Raw genomic sequence first — 20554 nt, 5'->3', positions numbered from 1 at the left:
TGCAGTACTTCCAGGAACGATGCAGTGGCTCTAGGCCTTTTGGCTAAGAGCATTGGCGCAGAGTGATCCTTGGCGTGTGCAAGGTGACCTCTGGCGTTTGTGATTTGACAAAGAATTGGAAAGATTGGCTACGAATTTCAAAAAAAAAAAAATTGGCAGGTCACCTACTGACGGGTGTCACCGTGAGCCCAAACCAGTTGTAACTGTCGCCGCAGGTGTGGCATCGCTTGCCCTTCCCTCCCATGACAAACACCAAAGTGCCCTTTCCCAGGGTGAAGCGGACCACTTTGTTCCCAAGTTCTCTCCTCCTGAAGCTGGCTTGATGCTAATTGAAATAACTTAAGCTTCGGGTTTTAGTGTCTGACTTTTTCAGGCAGCGTTGGGCACCAGCTCAAAAAGCAAACTGCAGAATCTGAGGATTGTTTGAGTTTGATTGACAGATTGACAACACTGCCTTCTGCCCAAGGATGTAACAAGGCCCCAGGTTTTGCCCTGCTCTGCCCCAGTGAGACAGCAAAAGATTGAAGAGGTCCACAAATCAGTTTCGAACTTTAAAGTCCATTCTGTGTATCGGCCATTAGTTTTCAGAGCAGCTGATCCTGAGAGATCAATGGGTGGAAATGTGGCTCCCTCGCCATCTATTAATGTTCATACAAAGATTACAAGTTTAACACTTAAAGGTCCCTTGTTACATAGAATTACACAGGATATACAGCACAGAAACAGGCCATTCAGCCTAACCATTCCATGCCAGTGTTTATGCTCCACTTGAGCATCCTCCCATCCTTCCTCATCAAACCCTCTATTCCCTTTTCTCTCGTGTGCTTATCTACTTTCCCATAAATGCATCGATACTATTCGCCTCAGCCCCTCCCTGTGGCAGCAAGTTCCACATTCTCACCACTCTCACCACTCTCTGGTAAAGAGGTGTTTCTCCTGAATTCCCGATTGGATTTCTCGGTGACTATCTTATATTGATGGCCTCTAGTTATGCTCTTCCCCACAAGTGGAAACATTTTCTGTCTACTGTGCTGTACCAGTCAAGGTGCACTTGTAATTCTGCCGCCATCTTTGTGTGCTGCCTTGTTGCTTGTAATTGGTGCCACTGTCGTGCAGCTTCCCAAACTGAATAACTACTGCAGCAGCCTGCAACTACAGGAGGGGCGGACACGATCTTCGGCACGAACCATATCCTCCCTTTCACCCTGAATCCCGGCAGTGCCCGATATAAATCCTCTCCCTGCCAATTCAAGTTGTGCTTGTGCAGATTCTGGAGCTGTTTTTGTATTCGCATCTCTCTGCTCACATCCGAAATCCAGAGCCCTCATTGCATTGCTAAGGGAAAAATGGAATATTTATGCTTGGTAGCATTTTCTTGTGTGGAGCCTGGTCCGCGGGGGTCCTGCGCAGGCTGCAGAGGAAGTCCCCAGAACCGGATTAATACTCCACATGACATGTAAAAGTGTTGCAAAGTGCATAGACTGTGCATGTGATTCCCAGTAATGGATCTTCAAATAAAATAACTCCAGCAATTTATCTTTGATTCCATGAACAGCTGCAAAAAAAAATGCTTTTCTGCGTGACAGTAAGTCGATTCTATCTCCTTTAATTGTTTTTTTTGTAGGTTTTGATCATTCTCCACCCTAGTGCAATCTGTTTCTTGTTTGAAGATTACTTCATGATTGTAGGAGTACAGAATGCTTAGTCCTCCCCTGTGTAAAATGACAAACGTTGAACGAGTGGTTTCATAGCATCAAGTGGAGCTTGGTTAATTGGCAACACCTTTGCATCTGAGTCAGAAGATTCATGTACCACACCAAGACTTCTCATAATCTAGTCTGGCACGCCAATGTAGTCACAGTTGCCATCCTTTGGTGAGCGATAAACTGACATTCCCTCGGTCTGTTCACATGGATATTTAAGATTTCACCGGACTATTTGAAGAGCAGGGAATTCTGGTGTCCTGGCCAACTCTCGTCCCTCAATCAGCATCACCAATATCAGACTGACTGGTCATTCATCTCATTGTTGTGGGCCGGACTGACTGCCTTTTAAAAAATGAATGGTTCCCGGGATGTGGGCGTCGCTGGCAAGGCCGCTTTTATTGGCCATCCTGAGTTGCTCTGAGGGTGATGGTGAGCCGCCTTCATCTTTGGAGCGGGTTGATACAAGAGTGGCCTGTGAATGTAGGTGCCACACATTGGCCAGGCCGGGTACGCACGGCAGGTTTGCTTCCTAAAAGGATGTTGGTGAACCAGTGGCTTTTTACCACAATCCATTAGCCTCATGGTCACTTTTACTGAAAGAAACTTGAAAATATTTCCAGATTATTTTTTTTTAGAACGGTATTCAAATTCTGTAACTGCCATGGTGGGATTTGAGCTCAGGTTCTTTGGATTATTAGTCCGAGTCAATGGATTACCATCATCACTACCCTGCCGTACACTATTGTTTGCCGATAAATGTCACTGCACTCCAAAAATACAGCTCTGATTGGGTCCCCTTGATCACAAAACCTGATTGCTGATTGGTCCCCTTGGAGGATAAGACACACCCAGCAGTTTCTTGGGAACGTGTAATTACACCCTGCAAAATGTAATTCGAGCCATTCTGACTGCCGGTTCCAGACAGAACAGAGCTCACTTGGAACAGTTAGGGCTCACTCTCACGGGTTAATACATTCCCACCCCCCCCCTCAACAAGTTCCTGTTGCCACCGCCCAAGGGCCTGAGCCCCCCCGCCCAAGTCTCTCCCCCTCCCCTGCCACTCCCCCTGTCCAATTTCCCACACCACGCCCCCTGCCCAAGTCTCTTTCCCCCCCCCCCCCCCCCACTTGCCCCGTCCCATTCCCCCCCCTCCCCCCCTACCACTTGCCGCGGTATAGATGGGGCATTGTGTGAGAGTCACGGATTGTTAACAGGTTTATTGGGTATGAAGTGAACAGTGACAGTGTCATGACTTCCGGATTTCATCCAGTCCAATGATGTCACTTGCCACACACGCACCGAGCTTTCTGGGAAATTGACCCGGTGTAGGGGGAGCGGAGGGAGAGCGTGGTGTGGGTGTAAAGGGGGTAGAAGAACGTGATCCGCCCACCCTGGATAATGTTCTCGCGCTCAACCCCCATCTTTAGTTCCGACCCCATCCCCACTGTGCTCCCCGTGCTCTTTACCCCCCCCACCCCGCAACACCGAGTTCCTGATCGTCTCTGAGTTCCCTCTCTCTGCCCCCCGTCCGATCTCCTCTCCTGTCCCGTCCCCTCTCTCTCTCTCTCTCTTTCTCTCATTTCCCCTCTCTTTTTCTCTCTCTCTCCCTCTCTCTGTGCCACCCCTCTCTCTCTCTCTGCTACCTCTCGCTCTCTCTCTCTGCCACCATTCTCACGCACTCCCCCACTCTCTCTCTTTCCCACTCACTCTCTCCTTCCCCCCCTCGCGTCCCCCCCACTCGCGTCCCCCCCACTCGCGTCCCCCCCACTCGCGTCCCCCCCTCGCGTCCCCCCCTCGTGTCCCCCCCACTCGCGTCCCCCCCACTCGCGTCCCCCCCACTCGCGTCCCCCCCACGCGCCCCCCCCTCGAGCCCCCCCCTCGCGCCCCCCCCTCGCGCCCCCCCTCGCGCCCCCCCCTCGCGTCCCCACCTCGCGTCCCCCCCCTCGCGTCCCCCCCTCGCGTCCCCCCCTCGCGTCCCCCCCTCGCGTCCCCCCCTCGCGTCCCCCCCTCGCGTCCCCCCCTCGCGTCTCCCCCACTCGCGCCCCCCCTCGCGTTCCCCCTCCTCGCGCCCCCCGCCTCGCGTCCTCCCCTCGCGTCCCCCTCGCGTCCCCCCCTCGCGTCCCCCCCTCGCGTCCCCCCCTCGCGTCCCCCCCTCGCGTCTCCCCCACTCGCGCCCCCCCTCGCGTTCCCCCTCCTCGCGCCCCCCCTCGCGTTCCCCCTCCTCGCGCCCCCCGCCTCGCGTCCCCCTCGCGTCCCCCCCCTCGCGTCCCCCCCCTCGCGTCCCCCCCCTCGCGTCCCCCCCCTCGCGTCCCCCCCCTCGCGTCCCCCCCCCCACGCGTCCCCCCGCCTCGCGTCCCCCCCCTCGCGTGCGCCCCCGCCTCGCGTCCCCCCCCTCGCGTGCGCCCCCCCCTCGCGTCCCCCCCTCGCGTCCCCCCCTCGCGTCCCCCCCTCGCGTCCCCCGCCTTGCGCCCCCCCTCGCGTCCCCCCCTCGCGTCCCCCCCTCGCGTCCCCCCCCTCGCGTCCCCCCCCTGCGTCCCCCCCTCGCGTCCCCCCCCTCGCGTCCCCCCCCACTCGCGTCCCCCCCACTCGCGTCCCCCCCACTCGCGCCCCCCCCCTCGAGTCCCCCCCCTCGCGTCCCCCCCCCGCCCTCCCTCTTCTCCCCCCCCCCCACTCTCCCTCTTCCCCCCCACTCTCTCCCTCTTCCCCCCCACTCTCTCCCTCTTCCCCCCCACTCTCTCCCTCTTCCCCCCCACTCTCTCCCTCTTCCCCCCCACTCTCTCCCTCTTCCCCCCCCACTCTCTCCCTCTTCCCCCCCCCCCACTCTCCCTCTTCCCCCCCCACTCTCTCCCTCTTCCCCCCCCCCACTCTCTTCCTCTTCCCCCCCCACTCTCCCCCTCTTCCCCCCCCACTCTCCCCCTCTTCCCCCCCCACTCTCCCCCTCTTCCCCCCCCCACTCTCCCTCTTCCCCCCCCACTCTCCCTCTTCCCCCCCTCTCTCCCTCTTCCCCCCCCTCTCTCCCTCTTCCCCCCCCCTCTCTCCCTCTTCTCCCCCCCTCCCCTTCTTCCCCCACTCTCTCCCTCTTCCCCCCCTCCCCCTCTTCCCCCACTCTCTCCCTCCTCCCCCTCTTCCCCCACTCTCTCCCTCTTCCCCCCCCCTCTCTCCCTCTTCACCCCCCACTCTCTCCCTCTTCCCCCCCCCTCCCTCTTCCTCCCCCCCTCTCTCCCTCTTCCTCCCCCCCTCTCTCCCTCTTCCTCCCCCTCTTCCCCCCCTCTCTCCCTCTTCCCTCCCCCTCTCTCCCTCTTCCCCCCCCCTCTCTCCCTCTTCTCCCCCCCTCTCCCTCTTCCCCCCCCTCTCTCCCTCTTCCCCCCCACTCTCTCCCTCTTCCCCCCCCTCTCTCCCTCTTCCCCCCCCTCTCTCCCTCTTCCCCCCCCTCTCCCTCTTCCTCCCCCTCTTCCCCCCCTCTCTCCCTCTTCCCCCCCCTCTCTCCCTCTTCCCCCCCCTCTCTCCCTCTTCCCCCCCCTCCCCCTCTTCCCCCCCCCTCTCTCCCTCTTCCCCCCCCTCTCTCCCTCTTCCCCCCCCACTCTCTCTCTCTCCGCCCCCCCCCCCCCCCCCCCCCCCCCCCCCCCCCCGGGCGCGGCGCACTCTCGCTCTCCGCGCACCCCCCCCCCCCCCCCCCCGGGCGCAGCGCGCTCTCGCTCTCTCTTTCCCCCCCCCAGCCCCCCCGCTCGCGATCTCCCTCTCTTCCCCCCCAGCCCCCCCGCTCGCGATCTCCCTCTCTTCCCCCCCAGCCCCCCCCGCTTGCACTCTCCCTCCCGCTCTCCCTCCCCCCCAGCCCCCCCGCTCTCCCTCCCCCCCAGCCCCCCCACTCGCGCTCTCCCTCCCCCCCAGCCCCCCCGCTCGCGCTATCCCTCCCCCCCTCCCCCCCCAGCCCCCCCGCTCGTGCTCTCCCTCGCGCTCTCCCCCCAGCCCCCCTGCTCGCGCTCTCCCTCGCGCTCTCCCCCCAGCCCCCCTGCTCGCGCTCTCCCTTCCCTCCCAGCCCCCCCCTCGCGCTCTCCCTCTCCCCCTCCCTCTCCCCCCAGCCCCCTCGCTCTCTCTCCCCCTCTCCCTCTCTCCCCCTCTCCCCCTCCCCTCCCCCCCCAGAATTTTACCATTGCTGAATGCTCCATCGTCTTTGATTGACAATTGGTGGATCTCCCAGTGACCCAGTAGATAAAATGCATCATATGTTGGTGCTGAGCCCTGCACAGCATGAATGTCCCGACTTCAGCCCCTGGTCTGTGCTAAGCGAGCGTGTCTGAGCTGTGGGTGCTGCATTTTAACTCCGCATCCCTAGACCAGGGAGAGAACAAAGCCTCTGGCATTACGGGATTGGGCTCGAGTGGGGTGCCCTTGATAGCTTGCTCACACTCTCTGTCTAATGTTTCCAATAAGGAATGGCTACCGGCAGCCAGCAAATCCCATCCCAACACGGGCTGGTGTCTGTCGATCCGTAGTGTGTGCTGGGGCTGCTGGAGCAGTGACGGGGGGAAAGTACAATTCACCTCATCGCCGCTGGGTTCGTGAGGAGAACATTTGTCAGTATTTCTGCTCCTGGTCACCACCTCCAATCCTTGCTGCACATGTGTATGTATGAACATAAGAAAAAAGACTTGCATTATATAGCACCGGACATCTCAAAGCGCTTTACAGCCAATGAAGTACTTTTGGAGTGTAGTAACTGTTGTAATGTGGAAAACGTGGCAGCCAATTTGCGCACAGCAAGCTCCCAGAAACAGCAATATGATAACATAAGAAATCGGGGCTGGAGTAGACCATTCGAGCCTGCTCCGCCATTCATCAAGATAGATCATAGCTGATCTTGGACCTCAACCCTCAACGCCACCTTCCCGCACTATCCCATATCCCTTCATTCCAAAAAATTATCGATCTCTGTCTTGAATATACTCAAAGACTGAGCCTCCACAGCTCTCTGGGGTAGAGAGTTCCAAAGATTCACACAAACACAAAAGCAAAATACCACGGACGCTGGAATCTGGAATAAAAACTGAACATGCTGGAAATCTCAGCGGGTCAGGCAGCATCTGTGGAGAGAGAAACAGAGTTAATGTTTCAGGTCAATGACCCTTCGTCCAAAGATTCACAACCCTCTGTGTGAAGAAATTTCTCCTCATCTCAGTTCTAAATGGCCGACCCCTTATTCTGTGAGCCCTGGCTCTAGATTACCCAGCCCGGGACAAACATTTTCCTAACATTAACCCTGTCCAAGCCCCTTAAGAATTTTATGTTTCAATTAGGTCACCTCTCATTCTTTTAAGCTCAGGAATATAGGCCTAGCCTACTCAATCTCTCCTCATAGGGCAATCCCCCAATGCCAGGAATCAGTCTGGTGAACCTTCGCTGCACTCCCTCTAAGGCAAGTATGTCCTTCCTTAGTTAAGGAGACCAAAACTGTGCACAGTACTCCAGGTGTGGCCTCACCAACGCCCTGTATAATTGTAGTGAGGCGTCTTTACTCTTGTACTCTAATCGCTTTGTAACAAAAGCTAACATGCCATTTGCTTTCCAGATTGTGTGAGGACATGATCAGGCAGGTTGTGATGCATTCTGTGGTCGAATAGCCCATTAACTCTCACTGGTTAGGCTTACACATGAAGAATAGCCAGTTGAAAGACGCCTGGCAATTGTGGAGCTGGATTCTAGTAAAGAGTCAGTTGGAGTAGAAATTGGACTGCGTTTCGCCTGTTTATCGGGCATAAAACGGGCACAAGGTCGTGCACCCGACATGCGTCCCTGGCAGCCGTGTGAAAGGAACGCCGGCCCAATTAAAAATGCAAAGAACGGTTCTATGCCTGTTGCAGGACCCACGACTGTCTAAAGTGGCCCGACCAGTGGTCCTCCCGATTTCACCGCCTGCCCCCTTCACCAACCGGCCCCTTTTGTTCTTCCCTGCAACCGGTGAACTGTCTTTTGGGATGTAGCTGGTGTCCATCGAATGTGGATCACCTCCTGATGTTGCAAGAGGAGCATTATTACCTGGCCCCCTCGCCCATCGGGTGAAACGGCTGTTGTGGCCTCTCGGTTTGTCCCCCAGTTACGGAGAAAACCAATCTTCAGACTAAGGCCGTCTAGTGGTGGGTAAAGGCTAGTCTGATACAAGGCACTGTTTCAGTATCTCTACTAATGGAGAACTCGTATCAAATACCCTTGTGATATTGTCCTTGTTTAAGGTTCTTAAAGCCTGACTGTAAAGGCCTGCTACTTTCAGCACGTAACGCATCATTTCTGTATCGTTTGTTTCTGTTGCAGCCCGTTCAAGTGAGGAGGAAGACGAAGATGATATCAAAGTGTCCACTTTCAACCTTGGCCTGAAGGAGCTGCTTCCCAGTGTGAAAGTGTGGTCTGATTGGATGCTGGGCCATCCGGATGAGTGGAACCCGCCACCCAACTCCCTCATCCTGCCAAAAGAGTACGTTCTTTTCATCTGTGCTTAGATTGCTGCGGAGACATCTTTCTGTTTCTCTTTTATTCTTTTCCTCTCTCCATTGTTTTCTGTTTTGGTATCTAGAAGGCAGGGTGGAGGTGATTAAGGGAATGTTTGATTGAAAGGTCTGTTTTGGAGTTATACTTGGGACCCCTCAGCTTTCTGTAACGTTTTCTCCACCTCTGTCACTCCTTGTTTGTGCTTTGAAAGGGACCGATTAGAGTCGGTTTGGATGTAACGAACTGTACTTCTGGTCAGATGACACCACGAGAGGGAGGTTGGTACCCAAACTCCATTCCTGTTCACAGTGTCACTGGCCTGGACCCTCCTGCTCACAGTTCTTCAAACACTGTATGCTCCCAGACTGTGTACCAGTTTTATACGTGAAACACAGGGTGACTGATGAGTGTTTAGGTGCCTCTCCTTCATCATCCACCTGGGTGTCCATTCTCTCATTACTTCTATCAGATATCAAGCATTTGTTCTGAAAAGTTATTTTTTATTGACGTGATGCTCATTATGGGAAGGGATACAGGGAATAGTGGTCCTGTGATCACCTTTTTCCCAGTCCAACAGCAGGTAGGGACAGGGCACTTTATAAAGGGTAGCATACGAGAGTCCATAGCACGCCTGTAGATACATAAATAACTATCCTGCATCTGCACAGCCATATTTAACAACTTTTCCAGCTGTTTTCTTCTCCTGGAGGCAGTGACTCATTCCTGGGCGCACCAGGTGTCCTCTGGTCCCTGTCCCGAGTGAACCAGAGAGTCCGAGCAGGCACGCTGTTCAACTGTAGAGAGCATCACAACTGAGCCCAATCATTTATTCACCCAACTTCATGCAGCAAGGCACCACTCAATACTGATCAAGAGCAGAACTCTCACTAACTTCCACCCCCCCCCCCTCCCCTCAGAGGTGTACAGTCCAATTATAGCAAGATCAGCTTGCAACACAGGTTCTTCCCATGGTCAGTACGGCTCAGATAAACCCACTGACCCACCAGGGACTCTGGACAGTCTTGTTAAACATAATCCAGCATTAGAAAACCAGTACTTTTTTCTATCTACGTTTTATTTCTCCAAAGGATTGGGCAGCCACACCCAAAGTGGGCTGTTGGGTTCAAAACCACTTTCCCTTTGCAAATGTCTCTCACTCTGTACCCAGCTTGCCCCCAAAACTCCTTGGGCTTACTTCCACCTCCCACCTTCAAATGTTTTTTAAAAGCCTGCCACCTTCGATCAATTCTGTTGCAATTTCTCCCTCTCTTGTGAAGGGAAGCATTTTGTGATGTTTTCCTGTGTGAGTTGCTAATGACATTGTCTTTTGATAATTCAGTTCCCTTGCATTGTCTAACTCCTCCCAATCAGTTTCCATGGTTATATCGGTGCTCACCGGGTGACTAAATCTGCAAGTTGGACACAAGGCAAAAAAAGCGGATGGTTGTAAATTTAGAAAGGTGTCTTTGGGTGTTGGCAATGCACATATTCATGTGGAACATTCACTAAATTTAAATTATTATTGGAACTGAGTGCAGGTTTTATCTGCTGCTCTCGCTCCATCAAGATAGCACTGATGTACAGCCAAGAAATGCAGATAAATGGCACACAAGTGTATGTGAGATTTCAAGAAATATTCCCCACAGGATTTGCAGAAGTGTTGCCCAGATTTCTATTGTCCCTATTTGTGAAGGTGTTTATTAACTTGCTGGGCCTGTTGCAGAGCAGCTGATGTCTTTATAAGTTCTTCATTGTCACAAATCGAAGGGCATCACATGGCGATTTATTTCTCTTTAGCTGTTCACCTGCGCGTCAGGAAGCCACTAGTAGTGAGCAGGTGATAAATCATTAAGGAGATTGTTTCAAATGTAACCTTGTCAGAATTTGCTGAAATTCAAACCTGCCGCCTTGTTCCTGGTAATCTTTACACTTTGCCAGATTTCATCCCTGTAGATAAGACCATGCAGCTTTTATTGATCTCCGTTACACACAGTTACGTGGGCACATGTGCGAGCGCAGACTCGCGTGTCCACCCGAGTTCTCTGGAGACTCGTTAACAGACTAGATTTCCTCCCCCTTTTTTTTTTAAAGGAAGGGTCAGCATTGCTGTTGCACTGAAGTAAGGGTTGAGAAAGCAGCCATGCACAGTACTGTCCATGATGTAAGTTTCTGAGAGAGAGAGATTGCCCTGATGACAGGGCTGAGTTTGGAACTGCAGCGGCTGGGAGTCTCAGCCCTTCGTTCACTCCTGCACACAGCTGTATGACACTGTCTTGGCCTGGAGCTGGGGTAGGAAAATAGAATGCCGGCCAAGCCAGAAAGTCCTCTTTGTTTTGTAGTTGGCAGCCTGCCCATGACTGGGGTTACATAATGGGAATCATTGTGGTCCTCTTGAGATTGCTGGAGTATTTACAGGATCTGGGTCACACCGAGAGCTGTGTGGCTGCAGTAGTGTCACATGACTGCTGTATGTCAGTGTCAGGTCCCCCCCCCCCCCCCCCCCGTTCTCCTTTTCCTTATTTTCCCTTTGCCTTGCAGCTATAGAATGGTGTTTCTTGGCAGCCGCCCTGGGTTGTATGTGACTTAACTCGTGTAAAGGCTTTGGCTCGTAAGGATCTAGAGTCAACAGAGGGGCACAGGGAGGAGGCGAGCAGAGCCTGGAGCGTCTCATGGGCAAGCAAGTAGAGAGGCTGGAATACTAGACTTGAGCCATATCACATCCGTCTGTTGTCTGCCCAGCCAGCTTTGGATAAACTATCTAAGACCAGTGCAATACATCATTTCTTTCTTCTCTTTTTTTTTCCTTTTTACTTCAGGGGTCATGTAAAGTTCTGTGTTTGTGCTTTTAACCCTGTAAACACTTTTCTTAAAGCAGCTGGCAGCCAAATGCATCTCTGGTTCCCATTACATCATAGTTTAAAAAAAATAAAAATAACTCCTTTCAGAAACTGAAGTTTTTTTTTGAAATTTGAAAAAGTCAATTTAAAAAAAAATAAATACAGCGCTGTGAATGAAGTGAAATGTGGTTTAGGGGTGTGTTGTGTTTAAGATGCTGGCTTTGTATTCTTGCTAATGCAGGGTGTCTGGTAGGAATGGGTATTAATGGAGAATAGGGAGGTGCCAATGGGGAGGGGTCAATTTAAAAAGAAAGAAGAAAGAACTTGCATTTATATCGAGCTTTTCCTGACCTCAGGACATTCCAAAACAATTCACAGTACGTTTGAAGTCTGCTCAGTGTTGTAATGTGGGAAGCACAGCAGTCAGTTTGCGCACAGCAAGGTCCCACAAACAGCAATGAGATAAATGACCAAATAATCTGTGTTTAATGATATTGGTTAGGGAATAAAATTTGTCCTGACCACCAGGAGGACTCCCCTGCTCTTCTTTGAAATCGTACCGTGGGATGGTCTTCATCCAGCATAGCAAGCCACCTCATCTAAAAGGCCCCTCCGACAGTGCGGCACTCCCTCGGTACTGCCCCTCCGACAGTGCGGCACTCCCTCGGTACTGCCCCTCCGACAGTGCGGCACTCCCTCGGTACTGCCCCTTCGACAGTGCGGCGCTCCCTCGGTACTGCCCCTCCGACAGTGCGGCGCTCCCTCGGTACTGCCCCTCCGACAGTGCGGCGCTCCCTCAGTACTGTCCCTCCGACAGTGCGGCTCTCCCTCAGTACTGCCCCTCCGACAGTGCGGCGCTCCCTCAGTACTGCCCCTCCGACAGTGCGGCGCTGCCTCGGTACTGCCCCTCCGACAGTGCGGCGCTCCCTCAGTACTGCCCCTCCGACAGTGCGGCGCTCCCTCAGTACTGCCCCTCCGACAGTGCGGCGCTCCCTCAGTACTGCCCCTCCGACAGTGCGGCGCTCCCTCGGTACTGCCCCTCCGACAGTGTGGCGCTCCCTCCGTACTGCCCCTCCGACAGTGCGGCGCTCCCTCGGTACTGCCCCTCCGACAGTGCGGCGCTCCCTCATTACTGCACTGGGAGTGTTGGCCTGGATTTTGTGTTCAAGTCTCTGCAGTGCGACTTTGAACCCACAACCTTCTGACTCGGAGGCGAGAGAGCTGAGCCACGGCTAACACCTAATTTAAATCAGAGGACTACTGGCAGTTGCTGCTGAAGTTCATCAGCCTGGATTCCTCCTGCACAGCACACGAGTTGGTTGCAGGGTGCTCAGGCCCGAGAGTGAGCTATCTATCGTCTTGCCCAGTTAGTTAGGGACGGGAGGTGTGACCCAGAACAGGGAGAAACTTTAAATAAAAACAGAGAATGCTGGGAATACTCAGCAGGTCAGGTAGCATCTGTGAAGAGAGAAACAGAGTTAATGTTTCCGGTCTGTGATCTTTCATCAGAACTGGAAAAAGTTCGAGATGTAGTATCTGTTAATCAGGTGCAGAGGCAGGGAAATTGTTGAACTCGATGTTGTTTTTGGAAAGGCTGTAAAATGCCTAGTCAAAAGATGAGGTCCTGTTCCTCGAGCTTCCTGAACTAGAAAATTTAATTCACTTTGCTCCCAATTTCCACCCTTCCCTCACCCTTCACATGATCCATCTCCGATTCTTCCCTTCCCTCTCTGTCTCCATTTCTGGGGATGGGTTATCAACAAATATCCACGATTAGCCCACTACCTCCCACAGCTACCTGGACTATACTTCCTCCCACCCCTCTTCCTGTAAAGGACTCTCTTCCATTCTCCCAGTTTCTTTATCTCCACCACATCTGTTCTCACAGCACCATCTTCCATACTAGTGCTTCCGATATGTCTTCCTTTTTCCTCATCCGAGGATGTCTCTCCATCGTGATTGACAGCCCTTGACCATGTCTGTTCCATTTCCCGCACCTCTGCTCTCACCCTTTGCTCTCCCTCTCAGATCCACGATAGGGTTCCCCTTGTCCCCACCCTTTCACCCCACCAGCCTCCACATTCAACGGATCATCCTCTGCCATTTCCTCCACCTCCAGCGTGATCCCACCACCAAGCACATCTCCTCCTCCCCTCCCCTTTCAGCATTCTGAAGGAACCACTCCCTCCGCGACACCCAGCGCCCCCTCCCCTTCCCACGGCTCCTTCCCGTGCAAGTGCAGGAGATGCAACACCTGCCCTTTTACCCCCCCTTCCCACTGTCCAGGGCCCCAAACACTCCTTCCAGGGCAAACAGCGATTTACTTGTACTTCCTGCAATGTAGTATAATGTATTCGCTGCTCACGATGTGGTCTCCTCTACATTGGGGAGACCAAACACAGATTGGGTGATCGCTTTGTGGAACACCTTCATTCAGTCCGTAAGTGTGCCCCGAGCTTCCGGTCGCCTGTCACTTTAATTCCCCACTCCATTCCCACTCTGATCTCTCTGTCCTCGGCCTCTTGCACTGTTCCAACGAAGCTCAATGTAAGCTCGAGGAACAGCACCTCATTTTCAGGATAGGCACTTTACAGCCTTCTCGAGTTCAACAATTTCAGACCGTAACCTCTGCCCCTATTGTTTCAGATGTAGCTGTCGATGATTCTGCCATTCCCTTTTGCAGCATTTAATCACTCCTGCCGTCCCTTTTGTTCTTTCCTATCCTCACCCCTTTCTCTGCCTTTTAACCTGGTTAAAATCTTTAACTTTTTACAGTTCTGATGAAAGATTAGAGACCTGAACCATTAACTGTTTCTTTCTCCACAGATGCTGCCTGACCCGCTGAGATTTCCAGCATTTTCTGTTTTTATTTCAGATTCCAGCATCCGCGGTATTTTGCTTTTGCATTAGAGAGAAACATGACTTGTTTCAGGTAACTCCATTTAAAACATCAGATTTGTCAGCAGGCGATTATTCAACTTGAGCAGATTGCTTCTTGTGTAAAAGGGATGAGCTATAGGCAAGGTTAGAGAAGCTTCAGCTTTACAGTCTATCAGAGAAAGTAAGATGTGTCTGTAACTATTAAATGATAGATGAGTTAACTATTTAAAACCCAAATGCTGGAACAGGAGTTCTGCTGGGCAGCACAATGGTAATTTCAACCAGCCACTATAAATGGGATAAATGGGTGAGCAGAGTGTGATTAATTAGATAGCTCATAGACTTGATAGACCAAGTGGCCTGCTTCTGAGCTGTAACTTTCTATGATTCACTACATTTTTTGATGGGAGTATTTATGTCTGGGTAAGTTTGCCCCTCAGTTTTGTTTTCTTAAATTGTCATCTTAGTTCATCCACCTCTCTTTCACCCCCCTCCCCCCCCCACCCCCCAAGGTGGTCAGTTTTGATGTCCACAATGTTGTCATGTTTAAAAATTGCGCAGCGATGTGTCTGCTACATACAGTTTACAAAAGGCTGGCATCGACTTCAGTCGTTCTCTCTGTAACCCTGTCGTGATTGGGCTCTGCCTCTGCTTGCTCTGCGCATTTATCACTCTCACTTGTCTCTCTCTCTCTTTTGTTCCATGTTCTTTCTCTCCCTCTGTTTGCCCACCCTTTCTTTCTGTTCCTCATTTGTAGCCTGTTGCTCTCCCTGCCCAGCTCTCTTCGAAGTGTTATTGTCTCCTGTATACAACAAGTTCACGCGAAACATGTATTATAGCACAGACAGAGTTTTCTTGAGGACGCGATGTTCTGGACTGGATGTCACTCGTTGATTGGTCTGAACTCTGAGTCATGTGATGGGCTTCAATCCTGTTGCCAAAAATTATATGCAGTGTTTTGAAAAAGACTGCCATTTTCCCTTCCTGGCGTTTCTGGTCTATGGTTTGTGATTGTAGTGGTGGCTGGCTGCCACCCACTCGATGGAAGGCACTGATATTGTACCTCTGGCCTGACCATGTCATTTATTGAGATTGATATTTATTGAGATTGACATTTATGATACTGGCTTATACAGAGAATACTATTGTTTCTGTATTTTGTGTTGAAGCAGTCTCCATTTTATTGCTTCATTTATCTAAAGCCGTCAGTACTCCTGCAGGTACAAAATCCCCCGCCGTCGCAGGTTGTGGATTAGAGTTTGAGGACTTGAGTTCATACCTAGGCTGACACTCCAGTGCAGTACTGAGGAAATCATCATAGGCAGTCCCTCGGAATCGAGGGGGACTTGCTTCCACTCCCAGAGTGAGTTCTCTGGTGGCTGAACAGTCCGATACGAGAGCCACAGACCCTGTTACAGGTGGGACAGACATTCATCGAGGGAAGGGTTCGGTGGGGCTGGTTTGCCGCGTGCTCCTTCCGCTGCCTGCGCCTGGCCTCTTCACGCTCTTTGTGTTGAGACTCAAAGAGCTCGACGCCCTCCCAGATGGACTTTCTCCACCTCGGGCGGTCTTCGGCCAGGGGCTCCCAGGTGTCAGTGGTGATGTCGCACTTTACCAGGGAGGCTTTGAGGATGTCCTTATAACATTTCCGCTGTCCTCCTTTGGCTTGTTTACCATGAAGGATCTCCGCATAAAGCATTTGCTTAGGGAGTCTCGTATCTGGCATGCGAACTATGTGGCCTGCCCAGCGAAGCTGATCGAGTGTGGTCAGTGCTTCAATACTGGGGATGTTGGCCTGGTCGAGGACACTGATGTTGGTGTGCCTTCCCTCCCAGGGGATTTGCAGGATCTTGTGGAGACATCTTTTGTGATATATCTCCAGCGACTTGAGGTGTCTTCTATACATCGTCCATGCCTCAGATCCATACAGGAGGGCAGGTATTATTACAGCCCTGTAGACCATGAGTTTGGTGGTAGATTTGAGGGCCTGGTCTTCAAACACTCTTTTCCTCAGACGGCCGAAAGCTGCACTGGCGCACTGGAGGCGATGCTGAATCTCCGTATCAATGTCTGCCTTTGTTGATAAGAGGCTCCCGAGATATGGGAAATGGTCCACGTTGTCCAGGGCAGTGCCTTGGATCTTGATGATTGGAGGGCAGTGCTGAGCGGCGATGACAGACTGGTGGAGGAACTTTGTCTTACGGATGTTAAGTGCAAGGCCCATGCTTTCATATGCCTCAGTGAATGTATTGACTATATCCTGGAGTTCAGCCTCTGTGTGTACGCAGACGCAGGCGTCGTCTGTGTACTGTAGCTCAACGACAGAGATTGGGGTGATCGTGAACCTGGCCTGGAGGTGGCGTCGGTTAAACAGCTTCCCACTGGTTCTGTAGTTTAATTCCACTCCAGCGGGGAGCTTGTTGATCGTGAGGTGGAGCATGGCGGCAAGGAAGATTGAGAAGAGGGTTGGGGTGATGACGCAGCCCTGTTTGACCCCGGTCCGGACGTAGATTGGGTCTGTAATGGATCCGTTGGTAAGGATCACGGCCTGCATGTCATCGTGGAGCAGGTGAAGGATGTTGACAAACTTTTGAGGCATCCGAAACGGTGGAGGACGCTCCATAGACCCTCGCGGTTGACAGTGTCAAAGGCCTCTGTAAGATCGAAAAAGACCATGTATAAGGGCTGGCGCTGCTCCCTGCATTTTTCCTGCAGTTGTCGCGCTGCAAAGATCATGTCCGTTATGCCCCGTAGGGGACAAAATCCGCATTGTGATTCCGGGAGGAGCTCCTCGGCCACAGGGAGAAGACGATTGAGGAGAACTCTAGCGACAACTTTCCCAGTGGCTGATAGCAGGGAGATTCCCCTGTAGTTGCCGCAGTCGGACTTGAGTTCATACCTGGGCTGCCACTCCCGTGAATTACTGAGGAAATAGAAACATAGAAAATAGGTGCAGGAGTAGGCCATTCGGCCCTTCGAGCCTGCACCGCCATTCAATAAGATCATGGCTGATCATTCCCTCAGTACCCCTTTCCTGCTTTCTTTCCATACCCCCTGATCCCTTTAGCCATAAGGGCCAAATCTATCTCCCTCTTGAATATATCCAATAAACTGGCATCAACAACTCTCTGCGGCAGGGAATTCCACAGGTTAACAACTCTGAGTGAAGAAGCTTCTCCTCATCTCAGTCCTAAATGGCCTACCCCTTATCTTAAGACTGTATCCCCTGGTTCTGGACTTCCCCATCATCGGGAACATTCTTCCCGCATCTAATCTGTCCAGTCCCGTCAGAATCTTATAAGTTTCTATGAGACCCCCTCTCATTCTTCTAAACTCCAGTGTATAAAGGTCCAGTTGATCCAGTCTCTCCTCATATGTCAGTCCCGTCATCCCGGGAATCAGTCTGGTGAACCATTGCTGCACTCCCTCAATAGCAAGAACGTCCTTCCTCAGATTAGGAGACCAAAACTGAACACAATATTCCAGGTGAGGCCTCACCAAGGCCCTGTACAACTGCAGTAAGACCTCCCTGCTCCTATACTCAAATCCCCTAGCTATGAAGGCCAACATACCATTTGCCGCCTTCACCGCCTGCTGTACCTGCATGCCAACTTTCAATGACTGATGAACCATGACATCCAGGTCTCGTTGCACCTCCCCCTTTCCTAATCTGCCGCCATTCAGATAATCTGCCTTCGTGTTTTTGCCCCCAAAGTGGATAACCTCATATTTATCCACATTATACTGCATCTGCCATGCATTTGCCCACTCACCTAACCTGTCCAAGTCACCCTGCAGCCTTTTAGCGTCCTCCTCACAACTCACTGCCATCCAGTTTAGTGTCATCTGCAAACTGGGAGATATTACACTCATTTCCTTCATCTAAATCATTAATGTATATTTGAGCTGGGGTCCCAGCACTGAGCCCTGCAGCATCCCACTAGTCACTGCCTGCCATTCTGAAAAGGACCGGTTTATTCCGACTCTCTGCTTCCTGTCTGCCAACCAGTTCTCTATCCACGTCAGTACATTACCCCCAATACCATGCGCTTTGATTTTGTACACCAATCTCTTGTCTGGGACCTTGTCAAAAGCCTTTTGAAAGTCCAAATACACCACATCCACTGGTTCTCCCTTGTCCACTCTATTAGTTACATCCTCAAAAAATTCTAGAAGATTTGTCAAGCATGATTTCCCTTTCATAAATCCATGCTGACTTGGACCGATCCTGTCACTGCTATCCAAATGCGCTGCTATTTCATCTTTAATAATTGATTCCAACATTTTCCCCACTACTGATGTCAGGCTAACCGGTCTATAATTGCCCATTTTCTCTCTCCCTCCTTTTTTAAACAGTGGTGTTGCATTAGCTACCCTCCAGTCCATAGGAACTGATCGAGTCGATAGACTGTTGGAAAATGATTACCAATGCATCCACTATTTCTAGGGCCACTTCCTTAAGTACTCTGGGATGCAGACCATCAGGCCCTGGGGATTTATTGGCCTTCAACCCCATCAATTTCCCTAACCCAATTTTCCGCTTTATAAGGATATCCTTCAGTTCCTCCTTCTGACTAGACCCTCGGTCCCCTAGTATTTCCAGAAGGTTATTTGCGTCTCCCTTTGTGAAAACAGAACCAAATTATTTGTTTAACTGTTCCGCCATTTCTTTCTTCCCCATTATAAATTCACCTGAATCTGACTGCAAGGGACCTACCTTTGTTTTCACTAATGGGTGGAGCTACGGAATACCAAAGGGCAGAAAACGCTAGTGTGAGTTGTGTACAGACCACCAAACAGTAGTAATGAGGATGGGGACAGCATCAAACAAGAAATTAGGGATGCGTGCAATAAAGGTACAGCAGTTATCATGGGCAACTTTAATCTACATATTGATGGGTCTAACCAAACTGGTAGCAATGCGGTGGAGGAGGATTTCCTGGAGTGTATTAGGGATGGATTTCTAGACCAATATGTCGAGGAACCAACTAGAGGGCTGGCCATCCTAGACTGGGTGATGTGTAATGAGAAAGGACTAATTAACAGTCTTCCTGTGCGAGGCTCCTTGGGGAAGAGTGACCATAATATGGTAGAATTCTTTATTAAGATGGAGAGTGACACAGTTAATTCAGAGACTAGGGTCCTGAACTTAAGGAAAGGTAACTTCGATGGTTTGAGACGTTGAGTGCTGCATTGTTGGAGGTGCCGTCTTTTGGATGAAACATAATGCCGAGGCACCATCTGACTGTCCAGTGGTTCGGGTGGATGTTTAAGATCCCATAACTTAGTGGGGGGTGGGCGGGGGGGCGGGGTCGTGGCGCCCCTCAACCGACACAACCAAAAACAGATTAAGTGGTCATCATCGTAATACTGTTTATGAAAGTGAACATGGATTTGTGAAAGGCAAATCATGTTTGATTTTTTTTTTAATTCGTTCATGGAATGTGGGCATCGCTGGCAAGGCCGTCATTTAATGCCCGTCCCTAATTGCCCCTTGAGAAGGTGGTGGTGAGCCGCTGCCTTGAACCGCTGCAGTCCGTGTGGTGAAGGTGCTCCCACAGTGCTGTTAGGGAGGGAGTTCCAGGATTGTGACCCAGCGACGATGAAGGAACGGCCGATATATTTCCAAGTCAGGATGGTGTGTGACTGGGAGGGGAACGTGGAGGTGGTGGTGTTCCTATGCGCCTGCTGCCCTCGTCCTTCTAGGTGGTAGAGGTCGTGGGTTTGGGAGGTGCTGCCGAAGAAGCCTTGGCGAGTTGCTGCAGTGCATCTTGTAGATGGTGCACACTGCAGCCAGGGGGCGCCGGTGGTGGAGGGAGTGAATGTTGAAACATAGAAACATAGAAAATAGATGCAGGAGTAGGCCATTCGGCCCTTCGAGCCTGCACCACCATTGAATATGATCATGGCTGATCATGCACTTCAGTACCCCATTCCTGCTTTCTCTCCATACTCCTTGATCCCTTTAGCTGTAAGGGTCACATCTGAGGTGGGGGATGGGGCACCAGTCAAGCGGGCTACTTTGTCCTGGATGGTGTCGAGCTTCTTGAGTGTTGTTGGAGCTGTACTCGCCCAGGCAAGTGGAGAGTATTCCAACGCACTTGTGCCTTGTAGATGGTGGAAAGGCTTTGGGGAGTCAGGAGGAGAGACACTCGCTGCAGAGTACCCAGCCTCTGACCCGCTCTTGTTGTCACAGTATTTATGTGGCTGGTCCAGTTAAGTTTCTGGTCAATGGTGACCCCCAGGATGTTGATGGTGGGGGATTCGGCGATGGTAATGCTGTTGCATGTCAAGCGGCGGTGGTTAGACTCTCTCTTGTTGGAGATGGTCATTGCCTGGCACTTGTGTGGCGTGGATGTTACTTGCCACTTATCAGCCTAAACCTGAATGTTGTCCAGGTCTTGCTGCATGCGGGCACGGATTGCTCCATTATCTGAGGGGTGCGAATGGCACTGAACATCAGCGAACATCCCCACTTCTGACCTTATGATGGAGGAAGGTCATTGATGAAGCAGCTGAAGATGTTTGGGCCGAGGACACTGCCCGGAGGAACTCCTGCAGCGATGTCCTGGGGCTGTGATGATTGACCTCCAACAACCACAACCATCTTCCTTTGTGCTGGGTATGATTCCAGCCAGTGGAGAGTTTTCC

At 52.0% G+C, this 20554-nt stretch overlaps 1 protein-coding gene across 2 annotated transcripts in view; it reads left to right on the top strand.

Annotated features, from left to right (window-relative positions):
* smg6 (SMG6 nonsense mediated mRNA decay factor) overlaps nucleotides 1-20554 on the top strand; it is a 422171-nt gene that overhangs the window by 188035 nt on the left and 213582 nt on the right. For both annotated transcript variants that reach the window (XM_070856878.1, XM_070856877.1), the window contains exon 9: nucleotides 8013-8172. In XM_070856878.1, coding sequence (XP_070712979.1) covers nucleotides 8013-8172 — 160 coding nt within the window. The remainder of the gene's footprint in view (nucleotides 1-8012; nucleotides 8173-20554) is intronic.

This window comes from Pristiophorus japonicus, chromosome 16, assembly GCF_044704955.1.
Source record: "Pristiophorus japonicus isolate sPriJap1 chromosome 16, sPriJap1.hap1, whole genome shotgun sequence".
Classification (NCBI taxonomy): Eukaryota; Metazoa; Chordata; class Chondrichthyes; family Pristiophoridae; genus Pristiophorus; species Pristiophorus japonicus.
The sequence above is the reverse complement of the archived record's forward strand: the minus strand, read 5'-3'. Positions and strand labels throughout refer to the sequence as shown.